General features: G+C 39.7%; 1 protein-coding gene across 7 annotated transcripts in view; it reads left to right on the forward strand.

The window, feature by feature from the left end:
* The window catches only part of UTRN (utrophin), a 568,432-nt gene that overhangs the window by 188,825 nt on the left and 366,965 nt on the right, over positions 1-12,642 (forward strand). For all 7 annotated transcript variants that reach the window (XM_065588781.1, XM_042848216.2, XM_065588777.1 and 4 more), the window contains 6 exons: positions 316-477; positions 751-879; positions 1,360-1,533; positions 2,194-2,349; positions 4,562-4,732; positions 9,611-9,790. In XM_065588781.1, the coding sequence (XP_065444853.1) occupies positions 316-477; positions 751-879; positions 1,360-1,533; positions 2,194-2,349; positions 4,562-4,732; positions 9,611-9,790 (972 nt within the window). The remainder of the gene's footprint in view (positions 1-315; positions 478-750; positions 880-1,359; positions 1,534-2,193; positions 2,350-4,561; positions 4,733-9,610; positions 9,791-12,642) is intronic.

Raw genomic sequence — 12,642 nt, forward strand, 5'->3', positions numbered from 1 at the left:
TGCTACAAACTCCCCAAATCCTGTACTATCCAATTCATGAAACACAGCTGTATGAAACTACTTTGCTTCTGTTTACTGATGATTAAAAAAGGACTTTCAATAACTCAGACCTAACATGAGTTTCCCTTCTGTGTTACTCTTTTTGTTTATCATCAATTTAGCAGTATAAATCGCACACCAGGTTTCAGACGGTAGTGCTGTGTAGAGTTCCTTTTCATGACTATTTTGTGTGTGAATTTATTTTTCATATTCTGAGTCAAAGCTTAAAAATATTGGTGCAAAACATCTCCTCCTTATACTTCTTTCCCCTTTTAGGCAGTGAGCAGGCAGATTGCCTTGGAACAGCAGCTTCAAGCCATGCGGGAAAATGACCACATGCTGCAGGTCTTGCAGGAAAACTTAGCAGAGCTGGATAGACAGTTGGCCTCATACTTGACTGATAGAATAGATGCCTTCCAGATGCCACAGGAGGCCCAGGTATTCTAGCAGAGCTTTTTCACTGCATAAGATTTTCTGATGTATGATAGATTACTCCTTGGAGTAGCATATTCTGTTTGTGTGGGAAGGATGCATTAGAATAGCCGCTGTAATGGACATAATGGCATTCAACCTAGCAAGCAGTCATCAAAGTCAGCATAGACTTCATAGTATTTACGATACACTTCTTCAGAGTGGATATATTGTTTGATATCTGACATACCCTACGTTTTTAGTATCCTTTATCTCCCCCATGCTTTTACATATTGGCAGAAAATTCAAGCAGAAATCACAGTTCATGAATCCACCTTGGAGGAGCTCAAGAAAAATGCACGGTCACTGCCAGCAGCTTCCGCTGAATGCAGGTCCCCTCGTGGCGGAACTCAGCTGGATGCCCTGCAGGTAAAGAAATCCCAGCCATGAATTTAGGCTCAGTCAGCGTCCAGTTGTAAACCACTTTTGTCCACCTGCAAATCACTTTGTGCAATCAACCAGATTTTAAAAATAAATGGTGGATGCATGTACATGGTCTAAATGGGGAGTTGAAAGAACCAGGGGGAGGAGTTAATAAATAAGTTAATTCCTTAAGTTTCATAGACTGGAATGCGCAGAGCCAGAAGGGATTTTTTTCCTTTTAATTGGAATGGTTACTTTGGAAGTATGTGTGGTAGACTCTGAGGTCTGTTGTGCTGCAGAAGAAAGATAATTTAGGATGGATAATGTAATGTTAAATTATACTCAGAAAATGGCATACTCATGCAATGCGTTGTTTAATTATGATAAAAGAAAAATGAAATGGAATCTGAAGGGAGAAGCTTTAAACATTGTTTCAAACCTCAGATATTAATGTAAAATGATCCTTTTTGGTGCTCTTATAAACAGAGGAAACTCCGGGAGGTATCCACAAAGTATCAACTTTTCCAGAAACCAGCCAATTTTGAGCAGCGCATGTTGGACTGTAAGCGGGTACTGGATAGTGTAAAGGCAGAACTCCATGTTTTGGATGTGAAGGATACTGACCCCGATGTAATCCAGGGTCACTTGGACAAGTGTATGGTAAAGCACTTTTATTGGTGGATTTTTTTTCCAAATCTTTATTTTTAACCCATATATAACATTCTCTTTCTCTAAAATGACGTGCTTAGGATTTTTTGCTTAGTTCTGTATCCTGATTAAAGTAAATGCTAGTATAACTTGCCACAGTATACAAACAGAACTGTTACTAGGTAAAGGCTTGGATAAAAGTTGTAATACTTTTGAGTGGAAAATATGTAGTCATAAGGGTAATGCACTGTTAATTACAGGATATAAGTGGTACAACATTTATCAAAATTCCCCACCCTGGATATTGCTCATGTTCTGGAGCCAACATGCACTTTAGAGACAAGTATTCATTTTAGCTTAATTCTAATACCTTATGTAAAAAAGAGCATGGATCATCGGAAATCTTTGCTAACTCCTTTGGTGGTGATATACAGTAAATTATGAAATTGAGTAAATTTTATGAATATTAGGTTTAATAATAAAGCAGAAAATGGATCATCTGAAATTTGAGAATTGATCTGTGATCAAACATTTTGCTTCTTACTACTTGACATGAAGAAGATGATACACAGCATTTATATGCATTGTGATGTCCAAGTTCTTAACAATCCCAGGGAACAGTTACCTACAAAATCTAAAATGTCGCTAAAATGTATTTTTCTCTGATTTCAGAAACTGTATAAAACTCTAAGTGAAGTGAAGCTTGAGGTGGAGACTGTAATCAAGACAGGAAGGCAAATTGTACAGAAACAGCAAACAGACAATCCCAAAGGAATGGATGAACATCTCACAGCGCTAAAATTTCTTTATAATGATCTGGGTGCACAGGTAAGAAGAGTGACAAATATATACCATATAATCTAGGGTATATATCTTCTGCCTTTTCTTAAATACTCATGTAGGAGCAGTGGTAGTTTTTATTTCAGAGTTTCAAATTAAGGTCTTGCAACTGGCTAATGCAATCCTAGGCTGCATCAGGCAAGGTGTTTTTCAGTAGACAGGGAAGTCTTAGTACCATTGTACAAGGCACTGGTGAGACTTCATCTGGAATACTGTGTCCAGTTCTGGTCTCCCATGTTTAAGAAAGACTAATTCAAACTGCACAAATGCAAATGGAAAACCTACCAGGTTCCAACTGACCATTATATTTGGGGTCAGGAAGGAATTCCCCCCCAGGTCAGATTGTCAGAGACCTGTTTAATTTTTTTTTTTTTTGCCTTCCTCTGGAGCTCGGGGCATGGGTCACTTGCAGGTTTAAACTAGTGTAAATGGCAGATTCTGTGTAACTTGAAATCTTTAAAACATGATTTGAGGAATTCAGTAACTCAGCCAGATGTTATGGATCTGATCGGAGTGGGTGGGCAAGGTTTTGTGGCCTGCAGTGTGCTGGAGATCAGATTAGATGATCATGATGGTCCCTTCTGGCCTTAAAGTCTATGAGTCTATGAACTGACAGTGTGCAGGCAAACTGCTGCACCCATTCATAATCAGTTGCAGGATCATGAAAGCTTATGCCCAAATAAATTTGTTAGCCTCTAAGGTGCCACAAGGACTCCTTGTTTTTTTTTTTTCTGAAACAGACTAACACGGCTACCACTGAAACCTATTACATTGGAGTTCATTTAGCTTTAAGCTTCAGTCTGTTAGTGATCACCTAGTCAGTGGTTACATTTGTCAGTTAGTAGCTATAAAGAAGTGACATGCCCATTTCTTTATTCTGATCTTTTTGTAAGTGTATTATGTATTTTCAACTGTTGATCAGTTAGCGAGAGGAAATTGGTTATTTTGTTCTTTCTAGTAAGATGTAACAGTTGTTTAAAGAACTTCATATTCTTTTCAGGGCACTTTGTAATACAAGACAACTTTATAGGATGAAATTTAATAGTGAGAAGTGTAAGGTTATGCATTTAGGGATGACTAACAAGAATTTTAGTTATAAGCTGGGGACACATCAGTTGGAAGTAACGGAAGAGGAGAAGGACCTCGGAGTCCTGGTTGATCGCAGGATGACTGCGTCGGCAATGTGACGTGGCCGTGAAAAAAGCTAATGCGGTCTTGGGATGCATTAGGCGAAGTATTTCTAGTAGGGATAAGGAGGTGCTGGTTCCGTTATACAAGGCACTGGTGAGACCTCATTTGGAGTACTGTGTGCAGTTCTGGACTCCCATGTTTAAAAAGGATGAAATCAAACTGGAACGGGTACAAAGAAGGGCCACTAGGATGATCCGAGGAATGGAAAATCTGTCGTATGAAAGGAGACTCGAGGAGCTCGGTTTGTTTACCTTAACCAAAAGAAGGCTGAGGGGGGATATGATTGCTTTCTTTAAATATATCAGAGGGATAAATTCCAGGGAGGGAGAGGAATTATTTCAGCTCAGTACTAATATGGACACGAGAACAAATGGATATAAACTAGCCGTGGGGAAGTTTAGGCTTGAAATTAGACGAAGGTTTCTAACCATCAGAGGGGTGAAGTTTTGGAACAGCCTTCCGAGGGAAACAGTGAGGGCGAAAGACCTCTCTGGCTTTAAGATTAAGCTTGATAAGTTTATGGAGGGGATGGTTTGATGGGATAAAGTGATTTTAGTCAATAAGTCAATAACGTGCCATCGCTGGTAATTAGTGTCAATGATGGAATATTAAAAGTTACTACAGAGAACTTTTTCCAGAGGGTCTGGCTAGAGAATCTTGCCCGCATGCTCGGGGTTCAGCTGATCTCCATATTTGGGGTCGGGAAGGAATTTTCCTCCAGGGTAGATTGGCAGAGGCCCTGGAGGTTTTTCGCCTTCCTCCGCAGCATGGGGCAGGGGTCGCTTGCTGGAAGATTCTCAGCGATTTGAAGTCTTTAAATCATGATTTGGGGACTTCAACTGCTGAGTCAAGGGAGAGAATTCTTCCAGGAGTGGGTGGGTCAGCTTTTGTGGCCCGCATCATGCGGGAGGTCAGACTAGATGATCATAATGGTCCCTTCTGACCTTAGAGTCTGAGTCTATGATTTTATGTGTTCAAGTGAGTTTTAATTGCTGGCTTCTTTCTGCAGGTGACTGAAGGGAAACAAGACCTGGAACATGCATTGCAGCTGGCATGCAAATTGAAGAAAGAAACTGCCTCTTTGTCAGAATGGCTAGCCCTTACAGAGACTGAATTAGTACAGAAATCTACTTCAGAGAGTTCGCTTGCTGATCTGGATACAGAAATTGGCTGGGCTAAAGTAAGCAAGCTATATTATAATAGGGCTTTCCAACAATTAAAAAAGTTAATTACAATTAATTGGGACATTAAAAAAATCACAATTGCAGTTTTAATCGCACTGCTAATAATAGAATACCATTTATTAAAATATTTTTGGATGTTTTCTACATTTTCAAATATATTGATTCACTTGTATGAGGTGAATTGAAAAATACTTTTTTGTTTCTTATAGTGCAAATATTTGTAATAAAAATAATATAAAGTGAGCAGTGTATACTTTTTATTCTGTTGTAATTTAAATCAATATATTTGAAAATGTTTATAATTGTTTAACAGTGCAATTTAAACTGATTAATTGTGATTAATTTTTTAATCAAGTTAATTTGTTTTAAGTGAATTGCTTGTCAACTGCAATTGACAGCCATAATTGTAATTCCTAGATTAATTATTATTTTTATTGCATTAACACTGTAGTGACTCTATCTGGGAATAACTAAAAATTTGGCATCCATTTGTTCTCAAGCCTGTTAGATGCTTAGTTCTTACTGGAGTTGACCACTGCAAAATCAGATCTGTGGTATCACAAATGTCTTAAACTATGAGCGTATTTATTCTGTATAAATGCCAGTACAATATTAAGATATTAAGAATTAGCTGTTTAATAATGTCTAATTATCTTCTAATGTCTCCTACATAGTTCTTAATCCTTAATAAATACGGTGTTAATCAATGCACACACTAATATTACTATCATAGCAACAGGTCTGTTCAGAAATTTTCCATCAAAACTGTTTTAGGTGGAAAATTGGGTTTTCAATGGAAAGGGAATTTTTTTTTGGTCTCCTTTCTGTGGAAAATGTTGATTTTTGTTGGAAAAACTGAAGAATTTTGGGTTTTGGTTTTTCAATAATAAATTGAAATTTTCCACAAAGGGAGAAAAATTTTCTGACAAGCTCAATTTATTCTAAATTAAAGGATTTATAGCATCACACTGACGCATGGAAATTTATTTGAAGTTCCCTGATTTGTTCGTAACTGCAGTATTGCATTGGCAAGAATACAGTCATGAAAGGTTTCAGAGTAGCAGCCGTGTTAGTCTGTATCCGCAAAAAGAAGAACAGGAGGACTTGTGGCACCTTAGAGACTAACAAATTTATTAGAGCATAAGCTTTCGTGGACTACAGCCCACTTCTTCGGATGCATATAGAATGGAACATATATTGAGGAGATATATATACACACATACAGAGAGCATAAACAGGTGGGAGTTGTCTTACCACCTCTGAGAGGCCAATTAATTAAGAGAAAAAAAAAAAACTTTTGAAGTGATAATCAAGCTAGCCGAGTACAGACAGACAGTTAGATAACAAGTGTGAGAATACTTACAAGGGGAGATAGATTCAATGTTTGTAATGGCTCAACCATTCCCAGTCCTTATTCAAACCGGAGTTGATTGTGTCTAGTTTGCATATCAATTCTAGCTCAGCAGTTTCTCGTTGGAGTCTGTTTTTGAAGTTTTTCTGTTGTAATATAGCCACCCGCAGGTCTGTCACTGAATGACCAGACAGGTTAAAGTGTTCTCCCACTGGTTTTTGAGTATTTTGATTCCTGATGTCAGATTTGTGTCCATTAATTCTTTTGCGTAGAGACTGTCCGGTTTGGCCAATGTACATGGCAGAGGGGCATTGCTGGCACATGATGGCATATATCACATTGGTAGATGTGCAGGTGAACGAGCCCCTGATGGTATGGCTGATGTGATTAGGTCCTATGATGATGTCACTGGAATAGATATGTGGACAGAGTTGACATCGGGGTTTGTTACAAGGATAGGTTCCTGGGTTAGTGGTTTTGTTCAGTGATGTGTGGTTGCTGGTGAGTATTTGCTTTAGGTTGGGGGGTTGTCTGTAAGCGAGGACAGGTCTGTCTCCCAAGATCTGTGAGAGTAAAGGATCATCTTTCAGGATAGGTTGTAGATCTCTGATGATGCGCTGGAGAGGTTTTAGTTGGGGGCTGAAGGTGACAGCTAGTGGTGTTCTGTTATTTTCTTTGTTGGGCCTGTCTTGTAGGAGGTGACTTCTGGGTACTCGTCTGGCTCTGTCAATCTGTTTTTTCACTTCAGCAGGTGGGTATTGTAGTTTTAAGAATGCTTGATAGAGATCTTGTAGGTGCTTGTCTCTATCCGAGGGATTGGAGCAAATGCGGTTATATCTTAGAGCTTGGCTGTAGACAATGGATCGTGTGGTGTGTCCTGGATGGAAGCTGGAGGCATGTAGGTAAGTGTAGCTGTCAGTAGGTTTCCGGTATAGGGTGGTATTTATGTGACCATCGCTTATTAGCACAGTAGTGTCCAGGAAATGGACCGCTTGTGTGGATTGATCTAGGCTGAGGTTGATGGTGGGATGGAAATTATTGAAATCATGGTGAAATTCCTCAAGGGCTTCTTTTCCATGGGTCCAGATGATGAAGATGTCATCAATGTAGCGCAAGTAGAGTAGGGGCGTTAGGGGACGAGAGCTAAGGAAGCGTTGTTCTAAGTCAGCCATAAAAATGTTGGCATATTGTGGGGCCATGCGGGTACCCATAGCAGTGCCGCTGACTTGAAGGTATATATTGTCCCCAAATGTGAAATAGTTGTGGGTGAGGACAAAATCACAAAGTTCAGCCACCAGGTTAGCTGTGACATTATCAGGGATACTGTTCCTGATAGCTTGTAGTCCATCTTTGTGTGGAATATTGGTGTAGAGGGCTTCTACGTCCATAGTGGCCAGGATGGTGTTTTCTGGAAGATCACCGATGGATTGTAGTTTCCTCAGGAAGTCAGTGGTGTCTCGAAGATAGCTGGGAGTGCTGGTAGCGTAGGGTCTGAGGAGAGAGTCTACATAACCAGACAAGCCTGATGTTAGGGTGCCAATGCCTGAGATGATGGGGCGTCCAGGATATCCAGGTTTATGGATCTTGGGTAGCAAATAGAATACCCCTGGTCGGGGTTCTAGGCATGTGTCTGTACAGATTTGTTCCTGTGCTTTGTCAGGGAGTTTTTTTAGCAGATGGTGTAGTTTCTTTAGGTAATCCTCAGTGGGATCAGAGGATAATGGCCTGTAGAATGTGGTGTTAGAGAGCTGTCTAGCAGCCTCCTGGTCATATTCCAATTTATTCATGATGACGACAGCACCTCCTTTGTCAGCCTTTTTGATTATGATGTCAGGGTTGTTTCTGAGGCTGTAGATGGCGTTGTGTTCTGCAACAACAACTCCCACCTGTTTATGCTCTCTGTATGTGTGTATATATATCTCCTCAATATATGTTCCATTCTATATGCATCCGAAGAAGTGGGCTGTAGTCCACGAAAGCTTATGCTCTAATAAATTTGTTAGTCTCTAAGGTGCCACAAGTCCTCCTGTTCTTCTTAATACAGTCATGTTATATCTGATGCAATAGTTATTCAGCAGTCAGGTTTTCCATTAACTCAACACATTTTTCTAACTTAATTGCTTATTTGTGTTTCATTATTTGTTGCTGTAGTTAGAGAACATAGAATTTAATCAATAAATAATTATTCACCTAATGAACTGAAGGAAGGCTGAGTGCCTCAAAGTACTACACTGTGTGTGTGTGTGTGGTGCAATAATATTTTATTTATATATTTTATATAAAGTTATATTATATATATGGAAATATACTGGTACGCTCAATTTGTAAGCCCCTAGAAGATATTAGGTTGGTTTGGCATGATTTGCCTTCACAAATCCCTGCTGGATATTTCTTTATAACCTAAAGTTCCTTCTTTGACAGTGTTACTGACCTAGTGGATGGGGGAAGCAGTACATGTGAGATCTTGATTTTTAGTAAGGCTTTTGACACAGTCCCACATGCCATTCTCATAAGCAAACTAGGGAAATATGTTCTAGATGAAATTATTATAATGTGGGTGCACAACTGGCTAAAAGGCGATAGTCAAAGAGTAGTCATCAATGATTCACTGTCAGACTGGGAGAGTGTATCTAATGGGATCGCACAAGGGTCAGTCTGAGGTTCAGTACTGTTTAATATTTTAATTAGTGACTTGGTAATGGAATGGAGAGTATCTTATAAAATTTGCAGATGACACCAACTGGGATGGGTTGCAAGCAATTTGGAGGACAGAATTAACATTCAAAATATCTTTGACAAACTGGAGAATTTGGTCTCAATTCAACAAGTTGAAATCTTCATAAGGATGAGCGCCAAGTACTTTGGAAGGAAAAATCAAATGCACAAATATAGTATGTGTAATAGCTTGCTAGGGAGTAGTACTGCTGAAAAGGATCTGGGTGTTAGTTAGAATATGAGCCAAAAATGTGATGAATTTGCAAAAAAGGCTAATATCATTCTGGGGTGTATTAACAGGAGTGTTGTATGTAAGATGTGGGAGGTAATTCCCACTCTACTTGGCACTGGAGTCAAGTTCTGGGTCCCACACTTTAGGAAAGATGTGGACAACTTGAAGAGAATCCAGAGGACAACAACAAAAATGAGGGAAGGTTTAGAAAATCTGACCTATGAGGATCTGGGTGTGTTTAGTCTTGAGAAAAGAAGACTGGGGGGAGGACACCTGACACCAGTCTTCCAATATGTTATCAAGAGGATGATGCTTAGTTGTTCTCCATGCCCACTGAAGGTAGGACAAGAAGAAAATGCGCGTAATCTGCAGCAAGGTAGATTTAGGTTAGATATTAAGAAAAACGTTCTAACGAGGATAGTAGTTAAGCTCTGGAACTGGCCTCCAGAATGCGCATCCTTTCTTAGGTGAAAAGCAATAAACCATTTAAAAAAAACAAAAACAAAAAACTGCCACCTTGCTTTTGTGATTCACCGGAGGTGGTGGGTGTGCTATTAAGTGTTTCTCTTGTTTCAGAATGTACTGAGAGAGCTGGAAAGAAGGAAAGCTGATCTGAACACCATCACAGAGAGCAGTGCAGCGCTCCAGGCCTTGGTGGAAGGCAGTGAGGTTTCCCTGGAGGAGAAGCTCTGTATTCTTAATGCAGGCTGGAGTCGAGTTCGGACCTGGACTGAAGACTGGTGCAACACCTTGTTGGTAAATTGTGAATAAAATATTTCATGTGTGTGGTTCTCTCACCCCCCGGAAACATTTGCAGTTTAGAGTCCTCTTTCTACTTTGACAGTAAAGCTTACACCGTGCAAATTGTCTTAAAGGAAGTGGGGGATGGATTTTTGGCAGCCCACTTGCTGTGCAGACAGAGAGAGCGAAGTTATGAAGATCTATGAAATGAGGAAGCTGGGAAATTCTTTTGAGGCGGTATGTGTTTCAGACTAGCTGACAGACGTTGGTCCCCACAAGGTCTTTGGGAATGGAATGCACATTGCTAGTCCCTACTTGTTACAGTGATGGAGCTACATAAATTCGTGAGGCAGACAGACAAGTTGTCATTTTTAAGTCGCTACATTGGAAGTGATGCTTAGTCATAATGAATAAAAACAGTGATACACCTCTACCCCAATATAACGATGTCCTCGGGAGCCAAAAAATCTTATCATGTTATAGGCGAAACCACATTATATCGAACTTGCTTTGATCTGCCGGAGTGCACAGCCTCCCCCGTCCCCCGGAGCACTGCTTTACCATGTTATATCCGAATTCGTGTTATATCGGGTGTACATCTTTATTTCAACATTCAGTCTTTTCTTTCTGGCTGCTGCAACTTCTTTCTTGCTAGTCGCCCTATCTCACATGCCACTCCACTCCAATACATTCAAAATGCACCTTGCCAGCATCATCATGTTTGCTTATTGCGCAGATCTCATTACTTCCCTTTTAAAGCCCTACACTGGCATCTTCTATTTCACCACTTAAGTTCTAGCTTTTTGTCTTTACTTTCATGGTCTACCGTAGCTCTGCTCTGCCCTACTTGTCCTCTCTAGTCCCTTATTGTGACACCTCCCTGCCTCTTCTGATCCACCAGTGATGCCAGTCTTGTCCACCCATTTGTTAGCTTATCCCATAACTGTCTCCATACCATCCTCTACAGCCCTCCTTATACATGCAGCGCTCTCCCCTGAATTAATCTGGATGGAAGGTCACTACCCTCTTCTCATCAAAATGTCACCTCAAGACCCATCTCTATTGTGACACCTATAAGAAATCATGTATCCTGTAATGGTTTAGGCATTAGTTGGGAATAGTTGATTTTATGGAATAGAATAAAATAAAACCAAAATAACAAAGCAACCCCCGGCTTACCCCTCTCCCTAAACTCCTCCCCACAACTAGTTTTGGTACTTTCAGGTACCTTCCCTCATCCTTTTTTGTCCTCATTACGATCATACTCATCTGTGACCACCTCAGATTAGTCTGCAAGCCTTTTGGGACAAAGACTTTGTCTTATGCTTTTCTACAGCTCTTGCCACAATGTGCTCCCAATTCTGATTGGGGCCCTTTCAGGGCTATCACAATACAAATAAATAGCAACATAGTTAATGAATCATTGATTTGATGACTTGCAGGGTGGTATATAGTTCCATGTAACCTTTTCTAAGTAAGTTGCTATATTGCTTGTGTTTAGCATCATTGCATTGTAAAGAAAAGAAACAAGCAAAGATGGATCGATTGCTCGCCCTATGAAGTCTGCCAGTGACACTTCTTAATCAGCTTGCAACAATCTTTGTTGAGCAATACAAAATACTGCTTTCTCCGCACCCTGTGGGAGGCTGAATGCAATGTGTGGGTGGCACCCCCAGCTCCTAGTGGCTTCGCTTGTTATTGTGTAATATATTGATACTTTGAGGGTGGTTTCTGTTTCCAGTTCAGGAAAGCACATAGGAACCTGCTTAAGGCCATCTCTACTCAGGACAGCTCTTAAACACATGCTTAAATTTAAGTGCTGTCCTGAATAGAGATGCTTTCCTGAACTGGGGCCAATATCTGTATCTTAAATTTAAAAAGAAATCCCTTTTGGCCCCCTCTCCTGCTTATCTGTCCCCTTTCGCCCCTTTCCTCACCTGTTCTTTCTTTCTAATGTGCAAGCCTCTTCTGTGAAAATAACTATCCTATGTTTCTCCAGTGGGAATTTTGGAGCAACACACAAAGGGAGTGCGGAGATGCATGTGTCTCTGTTGCTAGCACACAGTTTAAAAATTCTGAATATGTGACCCAATCAGAGGAGAAGGATTAGGATATTAATTGCATGACTTTCTCTGTGAAGTGAGAAATGCATATGATATGTGATGAATCAGAGTACAGGAATTGAATAAATGGCAACAAAATATCAAAACCACACCAAACACTGATAGCTATAAACAAAAAGGTATTTCTTCAACTTCAGACTAAAATGTGATTTTTGTTTGTAATTGTTATTACCTAGTATTGTTATATGAAACATCTAAGATTACTATAATTGATAAAGGTTAGAGGAAATATTCTGTTTTTGTCATGTGTTTTCTTTGTGAATCCGACAGTCCATTTCAATATTTCTCCTGTAGAATCGGTCACTTTCTTTTTTTGTTTGTGTAGGTCTCTTACACAGCTACAGGGGGAGAAAAATATCCTTTTAAAAAGGGAAAATGCACCACTTTCCGATAGTCATGGTGGACTAGTGATGAAATTGTGATGTAAAACAGGAATTCTTGAATTCTAATCCTGTTTATGCTACAGAATTGTGTTGCCTTGTGGAAAACACCTTACTTTCCTTTGTCCATTTCCTTGTCTGTAAAACTGGGACACTAACTCTTACCTACATCACCAGAGTGTAGAGTCACTGGTTAATGTTTATAAAGTTGATTGAAACTTGTGAAAAGTGCTATAAAATGTTCAATGTTTTTCTTCCTAAAGTGTGTGTAGCATTTGTATATTTCATTAGGCTTTCTCTACCTGGGACATTTAAAAATATTTTTGTGTTTCTTACTTGGATATATTTTTTGCTTCCCTTTCCA

The sequence above is a fragment of the Chrysemys picta genome, chromosome 3 (genome assembly GCF_011386835.1).
Source record: "Chrysemys picta bellii isolate R12L10 chromosome 3, ASM1138683v2, whole genome shotgun sequence".
Lineage (NCBI taxonomy): Eukaryota > Metazoa > Chordata > Testudines > Emydidae > Chrysemys > Chrysemys picta.